This window comes from Rhinopithecus bieti, unplaced genomic scaffold, assembly GCF_001698545.2.
Source record: "Rhinopithecus bieti isolate Rb0 unplaced genomic scaffold, ASM169854v2 scaffold_21649, whole genome shotgun sequence".
NCBI classification, from domain to species: domain Eukaryota; kingdom Metazoa; phylum Chordata; class Mammalia; order Primates; family Cercopithecidae; genus Rhinopithecus; species Rhinopithecus bieti.
Window position 1 is genome coordinate 2,404,885 of NW_016811584.1, and position 18,953 is coordinate 2,423,837.

General features: G+C 39.0%; 1 protein-coding gene across 1 annotated transcript in view; it reads right to left on the reverse strand.

Annotated features, from left to right (window-relative positions):
- DNAH12 (dynein axonemal heavy chain 12) overlaps nucleotides 1-18,953 on the reverse strand; it is a 245,562-nt gene that overhangs the window by 152,955 nt on the left and 73,654 nt on the right. Inside the window, 8 exon segments of the mRNA XM_017894137.1 lie at nucleotides 3,617-3,789; nucleotides 4,016-4,172; nucleotides 5,550-5,669; nucleotides 8,675-8,957; nucleotides 9,053-9,174; nucleotides 10,533-10,727; nucleotides 12,416-12,616; nucleotides 13,604-13,789. Of these exon segments, the coding sequence (XP_017749626.1) occupies nucleotides 3,617-3,789; nucleotides 4,016-4,172; nucleotides 5,550-5,669; nucleotides 8,675-8,957; nucleotides 9,053-9,174; nucleotides 10,533-10,727; nucleotides 12,416-12,616; nucleotides 13,604-13,789 (1,437 nt within the window).

Here is an 18,953-nt window from a genome sequence, read left to right on the forward strand (position 1 = left end):
GGTCTATTTTAAAATAAGTAAACCACAAAATGGTAAATATTTTTTATTTTATTTTAAAAATCCAAGAGAGACAGCTAGTGTAAAAAATGCAATATCAGTGATACTTCATCCATTTTATTTTATTTTTTGAGACAGGGTCTCACTCTATTGCCCAGGCTGGAGTGCAGTGGTGAGATATTGACTAGGGGCACCTCTGCCTCCTGGGCTCAAGCAACCCTCCTACCTCAGCCTCCCGACTAACTAGGACTACAGGTGTACGCCACCACACAGTTTATTTTTTGTATTTTTAGTAGAGAAGAGGTCTCACTATGTTGCCCAAGCTGGTCTCAAACTCCTGAGTTCAACCAAGCCTCCTGCCTTAGTCTCCCAAAGTCCTGGGATTATAGGCGTGAGCTACCACACCTGGCCAATCTATTTTAAATTTATAATGGATGCCATATTGTTAATGCCCATTAACTTGATTGCTGAAAACCTCGGGCTCTTCCTTTTCAATTTTAAGAAAATGTTCACAAACATGTTCCCTTTATTATGAATAATAAATATATTAGGAGACTTTTTCTCAATGTCTAGTGTTGTATTCAAGCATTTAACATGATTCCGGGTGGGCACAGTGGCTCACGCCTGTAATCCCAGCACTTTGGGAGGCATAGGCAGGTGGATCACTTGAGGTCAGGAGTTCAAGACCAGCCTGGCCAACATGGCGAAACCCTGTCTCTACTAAAAATACAAAAATTAGCCAGGTGATTACAGTGGCATACGCCTGTAATCCCAGCTACGTGGGAGGCTGAGGCAGGAGAATCACTTGAACCTGGGAGGCAGAGGTTGCAGTAAGCCAAGATCACACCACTGTACTCCGGCCTGGGTGACAAAGTGAGACTGTCTCAATTAAAAAAAAAAAAAAGGTGACCTGGTGGGGTGGCTCACACCGGTAATTCCAGCACTTTGGGAGTCCAAGGTGGGCGGATCACCTGAGGTAGGGAGTTTAAGACCAGCCTGAATAACATGGAGAAACCCCATCTCTACTAAAAATACAAAACTAGCTGGGCGTGGTGGCGCATGCCTGTAATCCCAGCTACTCAGGTGGGTGAGGCAGGAGAATTGCTGGGCGGATCACCTGAGGTAGGGAGTTTAAGACCAGCCTGAATAACATGGAGAAACCCCATCTCTACTAAAAATACAAAACTAGCTGGGCGTGGTGGCGCATGCCTGTAATCCCAACTACTCAGGTGGGTGAGGCAGGAGAATTGCTTGAAGCAGGGAGGTGGAGGTTGTGGTGAGCTGAGATCCTGCCATTGCACTCCAGCCTGGACAACAAGAGCGAAACTCCTTCTCAAAAAAAAAAGGTGTTGAATATGATTCTGATTTTTACAACTCAAAGTTGTTAACCTCCACCTTACAAGCATATCACAGCTTCTGACTTCACAGAGGTAACAGACATGACATCCTATCTTGAATTCATCTGCTCAACAAATATTTAGGGATAACTGTGTCCTTGTTCAGCACTAGAGTAGAGAACAAGACAGACATAGTCCCTGCCCACAGGCAGCTACCCAATAAAGAGTTTGGTGAAATCTTTTCTCCTAGACCCCATTGTTGCCCTACCCAAAGCCCCTTTACCCAGCCATTGCATTCATCCATTTGCTGTGTCAGTTGCAAATAGTTCACAGCTGCTCTTTTCTCCTTATCAGCAAGAAAATGCCTGAAAGCTTACTCATATCCCTGCCCCAGGGGTGACCCTTAGTCAACGACATTAAACAGGTACAAAAGCCAGACCCCGCTGGCTTTGAAGTGGAATAACTCATGCCATTCATGCTTCAGAGCACCCTGTGAGATCAGGCTGCAACTGTACGTCTCTTGAAACCACATCTTTGCTTAGCTTTTTACTGTCCCATCCTGCTGTCCTTGTTTCCCTACAGGTTTTTACTAAGAACATTACCTAATCCTTTGCGCAAGAATTGCCACTTCATTTCTGTTTTAAGAGAACTCATTCGAAGACACTTTAATTTCACTTACTCAGCACAGGTAGAGTGGTACTTCTTGATGCTCCTTCTCAATTCCCATAGGTAGGGTTGCCAGATTTAGCAAATAAAAATACAGAATGCCCAGTTCAGTTTTATTTCAGAAAAACAGCCAGGGCCAGTGGCTCACGTCTGCAATCCCAGCACTTTGGAAGGCTGAGGCAGGCAAATGGCTTGAGCCCAGGAGTTCAAGAACAGCTTGGGCAAGCAACATGGCTGAAACCCCATCTCTATTTTAAAAAATACAAAAATTATCCGGGTGTGGTGGCATCTGCCTATAGTCCCAGCTACTTGGGAGGCTGAGGTAGGAGGATCTCCTTGAGCCCAGGAGGCAGAGGTGGCAGTGAGCCATGATGGCACCACTGTATTCCAGCGTGGGCAGCAAAGTGAGATTCTGTCTCAGAACAAAACAAAGCAAAACAAAAATTCTATTACAGTGGTTAGCTAGTCAGGTATGAGCAGAGCCGGAAAGCGCTCCCCACCCCACACACACCAGGAAAGTCCGGTGACCACCAGTTGATGGTCAGGGGTTGTTAACTGTCTCGCTGAAGTAATAATTGGTCACAGCTGATGCCAGGGATGGGCCGTCTCCTAACAAATAGAAAACACCTAAAACTGGTGATCAGCAGCTTCCTCATAAGATCTCAGGAGCTGGGTGAGTGGGGAGAAGTAATGCAAGATCTAGGAAGCATGCCAATGTATAAAAGTCAAAAGGTCAAGCTGCATACTTGATCTCTCAAGTCACCTGCTTGGGCCTCCTCAAAGTGTACTTTACTCCCTTTCCTTCCTGCTCTAAAGCTTGTTAATGAACTTTCGCTCCTGCTCTAAACCCTGCCTCAGTCTCTTTCCGCCTTATGCCCCTCAGTCGAATTCTTTCTTCTGAGGAGGTAAGAATTGAGGTTGCTGCAGTCTCGTACTGATATAGATATGCTCCACAGGTAACATATTTTGGTCTCATGTGACTTGGGTAATTTTCACTGCTACCATTCAGATAAACAATGAATAATTTATTAGTGTAAGTATGTCCCATGCAATATTTGGGACATATTTACTTATATGAAAAAATTATTTGTTGTTTGTCTGAAATTCAAATTTACCTGGGAATCCTGTATTTTATCTAGCAACCACATTCCCAGGGTTTTTATAGTTACAGCTCTGTCTTCCATAGCTTCAGTTCTGGATCTCAGGTCTCAGCACCACACCCATACATTTCATCTCTCCATCCTATTTAACAGCACTAATTTGGTGTTCTAAGGCCCAAATGTACTTTCCTCATCTTCCTGTCATCTCTCCCAAGACTCCACTGCAAAAACTGATACCATTTTCCAAAGCTCCAGTTTAGTCATTATATTGTCAATACTTCCCTTTTTCTAATTACCCCAATCAGAGTGACTCACAATTTTCATACGGTAAAATGTCTTGTATGCTACAAAAGCACCCAGAAATAAATATTCATTATTATAATTTTGCATAAAGAGAATTTGGGATTAGAAAGGGATAACTGTATTCAACTACTGCAGGTAAGACAAGTGAGAAAAGATGTCGTTACAGCAAAAAGTAATTGTTAATGTGTGAATTAAGATAATTTAAAAGCATACCAACGTTCTGTAACACCTGTCAGTTAGAGGTGTAATGACAAGTCGAGGTGAGTTACCAAGATATTCATAAGCATATTTTACATTGCAATTAATGATACGAACTCGGGCATTCTCATTTTCCCAATAATATCGGAGCTGAGCAAGCCACTGGAAATCTGTATCATGTGAGACACCTAGAAAAAATAAGGTAAAATAAGACACATGATCCTTACATGGAAATAATTTTTAAAATAAGTTATTTTATCTTTTATAACAGCAAATATTAAAAAATAATTCATGTTTGCCAACTTACAAAAAAGATTGTGTTAAAAAAATTCTGTTGAGAGAAAAATAGTACAAGTCTTTGTTTCCAGATGCTATCAACATTTTATCTTTAAAAATCAAAGAAAAGTCACCTACCCATTTCAATCATGTCCATGACCACATCTCTAGCATGGACATCAATAGTAACCAAAGCCCCCAGAGTGGTCCTGGTCTGCTTAGACAACTTTCCCCTTACCAGCTCTACAATCGCATTCAGTTGGTTCTGAAGTTCCTTATAATACTTCTTTAATCCCTACAAAATAAAAAAAGGCAATCTAATTGATGTCATATCATACTTAAAACATGTATTTTTATATATTTAGCCTTTTATAAAACAATTCTGACTTCTTAATCTATCTCAATATGGAAATGAGTCCAAGCGTGGTGGCTCATGCCTATAATCCCAGCATCTAGGAAGCTAAGATGGGAGGATCTTCTTTTTTTTTTGAGACAGAGTCACTGTTGCCCAGGCTGAAGTGGCAGGATCTCAGCTCACTGCAAACTCCGCCTCCTGGGTTCAAGTGATTCTCCTGCCTCAGCCTCCTGGGTAGCTGGGACTACAGGCATGTGCCAGTAGGTCTGGCTAATTTTTTGTGTTTTTAGTAGAGACGAGGTTTCACCACGTTAGCCAGGCTGGTCTCGAAACCCTGACCTCAAGTGTTCCAACCGCCTTGGTCTCCCAAAGTGTTAGGATTACAGGCGTGAGCCATGGTGCCAGGCCCAAGGTGGGAAGATCATTTGAGGACATGACTTCAAGACCAGCCTGGCAAAGCAGAGAGACCCCTGTCTCTATAAAATTTTTTTTAATTAGCCAGATGTGGTGGTGTGTGCCTGTCGTCCTAGCTATTCAGAGGCTGAGGCAAGAGGATAGCTTGAGCCCAGGAGTGTGAGGTTATACTGAGCTATGACTATGCCATTGCACAGCCTGGGTGACAGAGCAAGACCCTGTCTCTAAACACACACACACACGGAGAAATGAATTTTGTGAGTGATTTTGTCTAAGCCCACTAAAATATTAAGAACAAGTTCTCGGGCCAGGTGCAGTGGCTCATGCCTGTAATTCCAGCACTTTGGGAGGCTAAGGCAGGCGGATCTCGTGAAGTTGGGTGTTCAAGACCAGCCTGTCCAACATGGAAAAAGCCCATCTCAACTAAAAATACAAAATTAGCCGGGCATGGTGGCACATGCCTGTAATCTCAGCTACTTGGAACAAGGCTGAGGCAGGAGAATTGCTTGAACCCAGGAGGCGGAGGTTGCAGTGAGCCAAGATCATGCCATTGCACTCCAGCCTAGGCAACAAGATCATAACTCCGTCTCAAAAAAAAAAATAAAAAGAACAAGTTCTCAATGAAGTTATAATTTTAAGATTATATATAGAAACTGACAGATGTATTGTCTTTGCAAACAATAGATAAGCTAACTAAGAAACATGGGATGGGGTCAGGCACTGTGGCTCATGCCTCTAATCCTAATACTTTGGGAGGCTGAAGTGGGAGGATTTCTTGAGGCCAGGAGTTCAAGACCAGCCTGGGCAGCATAGCAAGACCTCATTTCTAAAAATAATAAAATAAAATAAAATAAAACAAAACCTGGAATGAATGATGTTACTTAAAAGCACACAATGCTTTACCTCCGTCCCACCACTTATAACTTCCTGTGTCTCAGATGTCCAGAACATTTGAGAAACACAAAGCACAACTTGGCCAGGCCACTCTCGAACCCAGTCTCTTCTTGCAGATTCTGGATAAGCCTGAACAATTAAAATAAATTTCTAACTTTAAAAGGCTGCATGAGAATAAATAGCTAAATATCTAGCAATAGAGAAGTGCAATATTTGGTACCTACATAGGCTAGAATATCATATAGTCATAAAATTGTTAAATGACTAAAAGACTCCCTCCAAATTTTGTAATTATTATGTTTTTAAAATATTTATTTATAAAAGAATGGAAAGATAAACACCAACACCAACATGTTAATAACGGGCAGACTTAACTGTTGATTCTTCTGGAAGTTGATTTCTATGTGATTTTTATGTTCCTTTGCTGTGGAGAGTTGTCAAGTTTTCCATATAGAATACCTATTACTTCTATCATAATAAAATACAAAAATTTTAGTAAACTTAAAAAATACTAGTCAAGGCCAGGTGCGGTGGCTCACACCTGTAATCCCAGCACTTTGGGAGGTCGAGGCAATGGATCACCTGAGGTCAGGAGTTCAAGACCAGCCTGGCCAATGTGGTGAAAACCCCCTCTCTACTAAAAATACAAAAAAAAATTCACTGGGCATGGTGGCGGGCACCTGAAATCCCAGCTATTAGGGAGGCTGAGGCAGGAGAATCACTTCAACCCGGGAGGCAGAGATTGCAGTGAGCCGAGATCACGCCACTGCACTCCAACCTGGGTGACAGAGTGAGACTCTGTTTCAAAAACAACAACAACAACAAACTAGTCAAATAGATTATGTATATTGATGCCAAGATTTAATTGAAAAGGAGACTATACAATATAGTTAAAAACTGCACTAATAGTGCCCTTGTATTATTTATCCATAGCTTTTCTGAAAACTTATATGACCAGGGCATACAATTTCACAATTATATATTTGTTCAATTATGTACAATTGAACAATCTGTAGTTTTGAATTCAAGGTATACTTTCATTTTTTCTAACACTTTGATATTCAAAATGCATTTAAATGTATTTATGGAGGGAGAGGTTTAATCTTTTAAAATAGCTTTTTTTTNGAAAACTTATATGACCAGGGCATACAATTTCACAATTATATATTTGTTCAATTATGTACAATTGAACAATCTGTAGTTTTGAATTCAAGGTATACTTTCATTTTTTCTAACACTTTGATATTCAAAATGCATTTAAATGTATTTATGGAGGGAGAGGTTTAATCTTTTTAAAAATAGCTTTTTTTTTTTAACAGTAAATGATTTTAGCAGATCTGAACTGTAAATTGAAAACAACTACAGAATGAATTTTGAAGCTGATGCTAATGCAAATTATATTTTCAATAAAATAAGATCATCATATATATAAGAATGTTAAAATAGGATATCAGTATTGTTATAAAATGCTTCTTAGTCATATTTAGAAATAAATGCAAATGATAAGCTGACCTAAGCTTCAAAGAAGGATGAATGGTGACTGAGAGCCATTGCCAGGTTCACAGAAGGTCAATTTCTATACTAATTAAGGAAATACTTTCATGGACAATGGTGGTTCTTTCCTATGTGTTTTAGTTTGCTTTGAATCATAAATAGTAAAAGGAGAGAAAACGTCAAGATTTGTCTGTAGGAACACTGAAGCTGAACACAATAGCCACCACAAGAAGATGAGCTTCATAGGACTCTCGGTGAAGGAAAAAGAACAGTCACTCACATATAGTGAGTTGCTGAATATAAAGCTTCGATGCCTTTTAAAACTATTCTACTACTTTACAACTGCTCCTTTGTGGTCCTAAAGGCAGAAATACATGTGTTTATCATTCAAGATTAGGTTAATTGAATTAACATAAGTGAGATACATGTAGTGCCAAGTGTTATCTTTCTTTCAAATTTATTACATATCTCCCTTTAATGTTTGTTCATCTTATTTGAGTTCTTAAGTAGTTGTTTAAGTGTAAAATGCAGTACGTGAACTAGGTCATGCATCTACCACTCATATCTGAAGAGAACTGTCCTGCAGATCTGCATGTGCTAATGTGCAGGATTGTTTGCCTATGAAACATATCCACTAGCCTAGCTCATAGCATTTCAATTTTAATATATCTAAAAATTGAGCTCTTGATCTTCCCCTAAGCCTCCACAAACCTGCTTCTCCTCCAGGAATCACCCAGAGTAAATGCCACCCATATGTTCAAATCAGAAGCCTAAAAGTGATTTTTGAGACCTCCCCCTGCTTACACTTGTATTCTACAACCAGTTCATCATCAAGACCTGTTGAAATTAACTACAAAATTTATTTCTAATATTCTACTTTGCTCCATATCTTCTGCCATTTGCCTAGTAACAGACCACATCTTTTTTCCTTTATTTTTGGTTTTTATTTTTTGAACCTGAATCTCTGGCAAACCAGCCCACATCATCTTTCATCTGAGCTAATCTGAGTCTCCTAATTTGCCTTCCTGTTTTCACACCTCCACTAATCTATTCTTTATACCATAGCCATAGTGGTATAAAAATATAAATCAGACTATGTCTCTTCCCTGATTAAAATATTTAGATGGTGTTCCATTGCATTTAAAATAAAATGCAAACTCCTAACTGCCTTCCTTTCCAACCTCATGTTACTTTACTCTCCACTCTGCTTACTCTATCCAGACATATTTGTCTTCTTTCAGGATCTCCCAAATCCCCAGTTCTCTCTGATCCCAGGGCCTTTACATAGGATACCTAGATGCTCTCACTTGTTCTTTACCTGGCTAATTCCTACCTATCCTTTGTATTTCAGTTTCAACATCACCTCCTCTAATAGCCTATCACTGGACCTTCCCCCATTCTAAATTATATACTTCTTATTTTTCTCTCTCATAATAACTTTCCTCTTTTATAACAATCATATACTATTATCAATTCATAGCAATATCGTTGTATTAATAATAATGTTAGAAACAAAGAATTAAAGAAAATAGACGATTTAAAATAGTAAGAACTTTAAGTGTTAATTTACTGGTTTTCAAAACCTCTTAAACAAAGCATTTGTAGAATATAGGGTATACATCAAATCCTAGAAAACACACCAGCCTGGCTGCAGCGATCACATCGTGAATACTCCGGAGCATTAGGTCTTCCACTTGAATGAGCCACTTTTCCACAGCACCCCGCGCTGCAGATGTGGAAATGAGTGCAATCAGCTCCACTCGCTCGCTCTCAGAGCTATACATGGCTTTAATGTCCAAATTGGGAAGGAACTCCAATTTAGCAATGCCCTCAAAGCATTTTTTTAAATGTGGCTGAACTCTAAGAGGATCTTTGGTCTCTGATAAAATCTCTAACATTTCATCATTAGATAAGAAGAAAAAACTAGGGAAAAACATGCAAATACAAAAGTTTTAGTTATAATTCATCACACATAAGAAAATGCTTTTAATTACAGCACAATTGATTATCCATCATACCGAGGGAAGAAAAGACGTTTCTTTTCAAGATATGCATTAAGACCTTTCATAATTTTCTCCAAAAGTTCATTGCAATTCTGCAGTTTTTCCAATAAACCTGTTAAAGAAGTGGCAGCAAGAACCTAAACGAAACATATTCATTCAAGTCAGCACTTTTATGCCAGATATAATTATAAGACTTAAATATCAATCTATATTATACATTAAAATCTTTTAATGTTAAAAGGTTTACAAAAAAAGTCAAAGGTTTATAAAATTTGCAGTGAAATTTTTTGTAATGTAAAAACTATTAAAATTCAATGAGTTAAATATTTATCCAAGGACACTAGTTAAAATGACAAGTTATGATTGTCATGCATATTGTCATTTCTCCTATATTATTTTGAATGATGTGAGATTTGGCTGTTTGGCTGGTGCTCAATTTAATTCTTACTTTTACTACTGTCAACCATAAATGTAACAATCTACAGCAAAGAGTTGGCAAACTATATCCTGCAGACCAAATCCAGCCTACTGTCAGTTTTTGTATGGGTTGTAATCTAAAAATTATTTTACACTTTCAGAAGTTAAGAAAATCAAGAGAAGAATATTTTGTGACATATGAAAATGTCAGTGTCCATAAAATTTTATTGTAGCACAGACACACTCATTCATTTTCATATTATCTCTGGCTGCTTTCTCACTGCAACAGCAACAGAATTGAGTAGCTGCAAAAAATACCTGTCCCGCACAGCCTAAAATATTTACTACTTGGCCCTTAGCAGAAAAAAATTGCTGATCTCTGATCTACAAGAAATCATGTTTCACAAAGATTCTGAAGTCAACAGGTAAAGCAAAATCCTTAAAACTCATGAATTTCAGTGCACTACTGACTCGCAGTAAGTCCAGCACAGCTAGTTTTTCATTCAGCATGGGAATAAATTGTTATTTCTTAAATTGAATGCCAGATGAAAAAGTGGATGCACATCTATGGAGTATGTGCACTGTGTGTATGAAAAATATATAGTCTGTTTTTCAACATTTACTGGGAGAGACATAGGAATTGAGACCAATGGAGAGAACAGCAGATTCTTCCCCATCACTCCGAGTATACAGAGTCACTAGTAGAATGTCAGTTGAGTCACCTACACTATTCATTCTCTCTCCCTCTCTCTTGTTCTCACTCTCTCCTCTCTCCATTTGATTTGATTTATCTATTTATTTTATGAGGAGGAGAGCAGTGCGTGTTTATAGTAGAAGGCATGTGAATCAGATGTACATTTGAAGCAACTCCACCAGGTATACTAAAGAGTTACAAGCAGTGTATCTTATGAATTGAAAAGTAAACTTATTTTAATACTTTTATGCTTTTCATATTTTCTGAACTTTCCAGTTTGTATACAATGAGCAAGTTTAATTTTATATTCAGAAAAAAGTCACATTTTACTTAATTTCCAAAACAAAGGTTCACCTACTGTGAGAGAGAAAACAAACACTTCACCTTTGGATCTTTTGCACAAAACTTCATGATATCCCTCCAATGTCTGTCTACTGTCTGAAATTGACGCCCTTCTTCTGGCATCTGTTGCATAATATCCTCAGAACAAAAGATGGGCTCTAAGTACAGCCATTGAGCTTGCACTTTCAACCATTCATCAATTGTTTCTTGTATTCGAATCAAGCGGTCCTCCCAGGCCTTAATGAAAAGTATACTGCACTAAATTCTAGTTATTAAAGAAAGGTTATAAATTATAGCAAGGAAAATACATTTTAAATTTACTATTATTTTTAAATAAGTGCAAACATCTTACAGCTTAAGGTTACTTGTGTATGTCTTACAAAGGCTTAAAAAAAATTCTAAGAGGTCTGAGGTTTTCCTAAATCACTGGAACTCACGATTGGAAATGACTGTAACGTTATTTTGATCAGTTTCCTAATCTCTAGGTGAGCCATCTGGAGTCCCAAAACCATCCAAGAATATATCCTGCTCTACAGCAGTGGTTATCAACCACGGGCAATTTTGCCTCCCACCCCAGGGAACACTGGACAATGTCTGTAGACATTTTTGGTTGTCACAGCTGATGGGGGAAGATGCTACTAATGTCTAGTGGGTAGAGGCCAGAGATGCAGTTACACAACCTATAATGTACAAGACAGCCTCCCATCACAGAGAATTATAGAGCCCAAAATATCAACAGTGACAGGTTGAGAAATCCTGCTCTACATCAACACAATTTGGAGAAAAATGAACTGAAATGAAAAATAAAATGAAATAAGTCTCCTTATTCTCATAGATCCCCTAGAAATGACAAGATATTTCATTAGCCGAAGACCATTAATATAATATCTCTCTTTGGTTCTTAAATATATGCCTAAGGTCTAAGTGTCAAGAGATTAAGTCCATATCTTCGATTTTTAAAAAATCTGTAAGACAGCTTTTAAATTTGTCTTCTAAATTCCTCTTGTTAGACAAGTAAATTTCTACAAAAAAGTAATATCTTATCAGGAAAGGCTAGGTTAGCCTGCTTCTTGGGATAATGTCCAGCCTTATGTTCTCTTGGAAGAACATTACTCTGTTTTCTCCAAATAATGACAGCCAAAATCTTCTATAAAACACTATTTATGCTCATATTAAAACCAAATTGCCTTGGTTTGAACCCCAGCTCTGTCACTTATTAGCTAGATGAACTTAGGAAAATTACCTATCCTCCTATACGTTGGTTTCCTTGTCTATGAATACAGATAATAATAGTGCCTACTTTGAAGGCCTGCAGCAGGGATCAAGTGGGTTAATAAGTGTAAAGTTCCTAAAGCAGCATCTGAAACATAGTTTGAAATCAATTGATATCAGGGTAAAAAATCCAGTTGTCTTTCCCCAATTTATATAGGCCTCTGTTAGAATAGTTTTCATATCCAGTAAGATATGAAATAATCTTGGAGCCTCAAATACCATTCGTTTTTCTCAAGGGAACAATAATTCATTAAATACTCTAAAAGATCCTCATGCTAGCTGTTTACAACTATAATTAAAGCATAGTTACTACAAGTTTCAAGAATGCAGCATAAAACAAGGTTTAGGTTTTCTTAAGTTAGAATAAGTAATACCACCTGTTTTCCTCTCGAGTCTATCACTGCCATTAGAGAAGATTTTAATAAGACATTTTTCTTTTAAAAATCATTTGTGTCTCAGATGTATATATTTCTATATTAAATTTTGAATATCATTTTGTATTTTATGAAATAAAATATCAAGATTATAGGTCTATGATTTGAATAAACACTTAAAAAGCCATTCAATCGGCTACTTATTACCATGAGAGCATATATGTAATAGGATTGCAATCTGTATAAATGACCAAGAGCTGATTATCATATTTAACATACCTTGATCTCGTGTTCAAATGGTTTGATGAAAGGTGAGCCTCTCATTGTCTGAGTTTTTATAATTTGATCATCAAGGATGGCCTGAATCTCATCCACTGAAGAAAGAATACAAACTCCAGTGTCACGATATAGACTTATATGAAAAGCAATATCATCCCAAGTTCCTATCATTGTATTCATGGCTTTCTCTAATGAAAATTCCTAAAAGGGAGGAATGAAGAAAGAATGGGAGGGTGAAGAAAGGATCTTATTTACTATATTGACTTTCCCTAGTGAATTCAGTAAGCATTTGATATATTACATGATCATTTCCTTAAGATAATCTGTGACTACAGTATAACTTTTTAAGTTAGAAGGTTTTCAACAATTTAAAAATTCCTAAGAAGAACGATTACGTAGTTTTAAAAAATTCACTTGCTATGAAAACTACTGCTGTCAATATTAAAAATGGACAAGAGAATAAAATACCTGTAGGACTTTCTCTGAAGTGGCCTTTCTACAGACAGTCCATAGTCTGAAGCTGTTTTCTGTGTACTTCAAGAACCCATTCTTTAGGGCCATACTTACCCTGCTAGAGCACACACATATCACATGCCACACATACAACAGTACTCTTAACGAAAAAATTATGTACCAGCACTAGCACATCATCCAACAACATCAGAATGTGGCAGAATTAAGAGGAGGTCAAAGGAATCATTTCTCATCTGGATTCAGGACAAGTAAGCACACACTTTGGCGGGGGGGAAAAGAGTGTTTTGTTTTTGAGACAGAGTTTTGCTCTTGTCGCCCAGGCTGGAGTGCAGTGGCATAATCTCAGCTCACTGCAACCTCCACCTCCCGGGTTCAAATAATTCTCCTGCCTCAGCCTCCCGAGTAGCTGGGATTACAGGCACCCACCACCATGCCCAGCTAATTTCTGTATTTTTATTAGAGACAGGGTTTTGCTGTGTTGGCCAGGCTCGTCTTGAACTCCTGACCTCAGGTGATCTGCCCACCTCGGCCTCCCAAAGTGCTGGGATTACAGGCGTGAGCTACCGTGCCCAGCTGGAGAGTGGTATTCTATTACTCTCCCCCACCACCTCCCATTGCTATCCAGTACTGTACACATTCAACCCCAACAAAAACTATGATTGCTTGATTAACAAAGTCATCACATAAAGTATTTCAGTTGATCTTTATGTTTACCTTGCTTGCACCTGCACTTATCACTTCAAATTGTTCCAAGTATGGGGTAAGGTTTAATTTTAAAACTTTTCTCAGTGTAGTTCCAGAGTCTGGAGTCAAGTCATAGCCTACAATTTCTGACATCTGTTTCCAATGACGAGCTCTCATTCCTGGATTGCACAGAATGGAGACAGTAGGAATATATTCCTAATGGCAAAAATATAAACAAAATGAGTCACTCATTTGACTTCCATACATATAGATTCCATAGATGAAGCCTTGATGGTATAAGGATCACATTTCTTCAGTTTATTTAATACATTTCTATCAGTACAATCAAAACATCAATTAGATTTGGAAGGAGAGAGATACTAAGAAAATGAACCTAAAGTTCACCTGCAAAATAAGCATGTAAAAATAGCCAGGAAAATTACAAGAGTGAAAAAGGAGAATGAAGGGCCAGGCGCAATTGTTCATGCCTGTAATCCCAGCACTTTGGGAGGTTGGGGTGGGAGGATTGCTTGAGCCCAGGAAGTTGAGGTTACAGTGAGCTAAGACTGCAAACTGCACTCCAGCCTGGGTGACAGAGTGAGGCCTTGTCTCTGTTTAGGAAAAAAAAAAAGGTATTATTGCAGAAATTCAAATTCATTATACTATTTGCAGAAATATATAATATATAGTTATAAACACACACACAGCGTGAATGGGGAAAGTATCTGTGCCAAAATCCCAAAATGTAACAATGTTTTATCTCTGCTGACTGACACCTGCCTTGGCCTCCCAAAGGGCTGGGATTACAGGTATGAGTCACCATGCCTGGCTCCCTATTTTATATTTATATGAGTCATGTTTTAATTTTGTATAAGTAATAACTTAATATGGCAAATTTTTTTAAATTGGAGGACCATAAACTAGCACACTTTTTGTTTTGCTTAGTTAAGGACTTTGTTTTAACCTTCCATTGGTTATCACCATCATGTTTTTGCTTTTCATCACATATTCCCTAGAATTTGTCAGAACATAATATAACAGGCACTCAGTAAGTATTTTTTAAATAAATGAAGTTTTAACATCTAAAAAGTAGAAAGAACATACTCTTTATTTATTTATTTAGACAGAGTCGTTCCGTCGCCCAAGCTGGAGTGCAGTGATGCGATCTCGGCTCATTGCAACCTCCACCTTCTAGATTCAAGAGATTCTCCCGCCTCATCCTCCCAAGTAACTGGGACTACAGCCCCCTGAGTAGCCTCCTGAGTAGCTGGGCCACACAAAAGTGAAAAAACTCCAAGCAGACGAGCAGACAGTAAGAGAATCAGACTTTCACATCTGCAATGCCCCTCCCTCTATTCTGTCAGGTACCAAAAGGGCAGAAAATTTCCCCCCAACTCACTGTTTCTACCCTGATAAGAACAAGGTCAAAGTGGACAACCAGCTACCCCATCACCCTGGATTCCCTAGCAGGAGATCTGTCCTGCCTTAACCCACAGGAAGCATCCCCAGTGCCTGAAAGGATAAATAATTCCTGAGGACAAGCAGAGACAAAGGGAGGAGGGAGGACTACCATCCCCAGCCCTGGAAACGTTACTCTGTAAGCCACAGGAGACGCCAAATCAGAGTGGCTATTCTGCAGCACCACACTGTAGGAGGTTTGTCCCACAGGTCCCCTGGGCATAAACTCCTAGCCAGCTTCCCACATTGCCAGAATATAACTTGTGGGACCGTCCCGATTCAGTAAGGGCAGCGCTCCCATCAGGTACTAGAGCCAAGCCAAACCTGGGCTTAAGGTGCCACTTGGAGCTGAAAAGGAAGCAGTGACCTAGCAGTACAGAAACTCTAAGCAAATATATCCAATATAAACCAAAACAAGCCAGAGAAGAAACACTGGAATAAATAATACTTCAATACAAAGACACAGATGTACACCCAGCAAAAACAACAGCAAACAGGGAACCATGATCTCCACAAACAGAAGAAGCAAAGAACCAGTAACTGACTCTCACGAGACAGTGATACATGAGCTCTCTGAACAACAATAAACAACTAAATTCCTAACCAGACTGATTAACAAAAAGGAGAGAAAATTAAAATAATCAATATTGAGAATTAAAAAGGAGTTAGCACTATAGAATACACAGACATTTAAAAGGTAATAAATGTTATTAGCAACTTTATGGCAACAAAATCAATGACTTAGAAGAAATGGACAAATTCCTTAAAAAATACAATCTACCAAAATTAAACACAAAATCTGAATAGCCCCTATATCTATTAAAGAAATTCTATTTTCCTTCCTCTAGAGGGGGAATTGGCACAGGACTTGCTTCAGCCAATGTAATATGGGTGGATATGAAGTATGTCACTCACAGCTGAGTAGAAGATCTAAACTCAGGTACATGGTTTAGCTCAGCCCTTGCTCTTTCTCTGTAACGCAAGATTGGCCCACATTAGCTCAGGGCACAGCCTGTGTCCTGGAACTTAGAAAACTCAGGAGCAGAACAGGACTGCAACTGGAAGCAGAGACTCAGCTAACCTGTGGTCCTCATGGAATATGAAGAAGAAATAAATAAGTACTTGAGAAATATATATAGAGAGAGAGTCTGTTTTCAAAACCTTTCCTACAAACAAAACGTCAGGCTAAATGGTTTCACAAGTGAATGTTTCTCTAAAATAAGAAAGAAATAATACCAATTTATAAAAAACTCTTTCAGAAAATAGAGAAAATAAAACTTCCCAATTTGTTTTATAAGGCCAACATAACCCTGATACCAAAATCTGACAAAGACATTACAAGAAAACTAAGACCAAGATCCTTCCTGAACATAACCTCAAATATCCTAAATAAAATATGAAAAAATAACAAACTATAAGAGTATTAGAAAAAAATATTTTGGCATGGGGAAGGCATTTTAAACTACAGTTCAGAACACAATAGCCATAAAGGAAAAGAATAAAATAATTACATAAAATAAAAGGCTTCTGCCAGGCAAAAGCTATCATAAGCAAGGTCAAAAAGCAAATAATAAATATTCACATCACAGACAAAGCCTAATCTATATATACAGGAAAAGAAATCAGTAAGAAAAAGGTCAATAATTCAACAGAAAATAGGCAGAGGTAAGTTAAAACAATTTACAGGAAAAGAAATATAAAACACTCTTAAATATATGAAATATATGAAAATATGCTTAAAATTTTACTTGCAATAAGAGAAATGAATATTCTCCTAGTAGAGTAGCAAAAACCTAAAGTTTGATGATATTTTGTAATGAAGGTTGGTGAGAGTATATATTGGTATAACCTCAACGGAGGGTAATTCAACTGTTGATTTTAACCTGGCATTTACTCTTCCACAGTTTACCCTGCAGTCCCACCTTCAAACACATGCAATTCACACACACACACACACACGCATACATTAGTCATACATTATACAGGTGTGAAAAACGTGAAGAAGCTCCCTATATATAACAAGAAAAGGTCTCCAAGATAAATTAAGCAAAACAAAGAAAGAAAATAGGGGGAGCGGTTCCAAGATGGCCAAATAGGAAGAGCTCCAGGCTACAGCTCCCAGCGTGAGCGACATAGAATATGGGTGATTTCTGCATTTCCAACTGAGGTACCGGGTTCATCTCACTGGGGCGTGTCGGACAGTGGGTGCAGGATAGTGGGTGCAGCCCACCGAGTTAGAGTTGAAGCAGGGTGAGGCATCGCCTCACCCAGGAAGTGCAAGGGGCAAGGGAATTCCTTTTCCTAGCCAAGGGAAACCGTGACACACAGCACCTGGAAAATCGGGTCACTCCCACCCAAATACTGCACTTTTCCAAGGGTCTTAGCAAACGGCATACCAGGAGGTTATATCCCACAGCTGGCCCACGGGGCCTCCCTCATTGCTAGCACAGCAGTCTGAGATCTAACTGCAAGGTGGCAGCGAGGCTGGGGGAGGGGTGCCCACCATTGCTGAGGCTTGAGTAGGTAAACAAAGTGACCAGGAAGCTCGAACTGAGTGGAGCCCACCGCAGCTCAAGGAGGCCTGCCTGCCTCTGTAGACTCCACCTCTGGGGTCAGGGCATAGCCAAACAAAAGGCAGCAGAAACCTCTGCAGATTTAAATGTCCCTGTCTGACAGCTTTGAAGAGAGTAGTGGTTCTCCCAGCACAGAGTTTGAGATCTGATAATGGACAGACTGCCTCCTCAAGTGAGTCCCTGAGCTCCGAGTAGCCTAACTGGGAGGCATCCTCCAGTAGGGGCAGACTGACACTTCACACGGCCAGGTACCCCTCTGAGATGAAGCTTCCAGAGGAATGATCAGGCAGCAGCATTTGCTGTTCAACAATATCCACTCTTCTGAAGCCTCTGCTGCTGATACCCAGGCAAACAGGGTCTGGAGTAGACCTCCAGCAAACTCCAACAGACCTGCAGCTGAGCGTCCTGACTGTTAGAAGGAAAACTAACAAACAGAAAGGACATCTACACCAAAACCCCATCTGTACGTCACCATCATCAAAGACTAAAGGTAGATAAAACCACAAAAGATGGGGAAAAACCAGAGCAGAAAAGCTGAAAATTCTAAAAATTGGAGTGCCTCTCCCCCTTCAAAGGAACGCAGCTCCTCACCAGCAATGGAACAAAGCTGGACTGGGAGAATGACTTTGACAAGTTGAGAGAAGAAGGCTTCAGATGATCAAACTTCTCCGAGCTAAAGGAGGAAGTTCGAACCCATCTCAAAGAAGCTAAAAACCTTGAAAAAAGATTAGACAAATGGTTAACTAGAATAACCAATGTAGAGAAGTCCTTAAATGACCTGATAGAGCTGAAAACCATGACACGAGAACTACGTGACAAATGCACAAGATTCAGTAACCGATTCGATCAACTGGAAGAAAGGGTATCAGTAATTGAAGATCAAATGAATGAAATGAAGCAAGAAGAGAAGTTTAGAGAAAAAAAGAGTAAAATGAAACGAACAAAGCCTCCAAGAAATATGGGACTATGTGAAAAAACCAAATCTATATCTGACTGGTGTACCTGAAAGTGACAAGGAGAATGGAACCAAGTTGGAAAACACTCTTCAGGATATTATCCACGAGAACTTCCCCAACCTAGCAAGGCAGGCCAACATTCAAACTCAGGAAATACAGAGAACACCACAAAGATATGCCTCAAGAAGAGCAACTCCAAGACACATAATTGTCAGATTCACCAAAGCCGAAATGAAGTAAAAAATGTTAAGGGCAGCCAGAGAGAAAGGTCGGGTTACCCACAAAGGGAAGCCCATCAGACTAACAGCAGATCTCTTGGCAGAAACTCTACAAGGCAGAAGAGAGTGGGGGCCAATATTCAACATTCTTAAAGAAAAGAATTTTCAACCCANA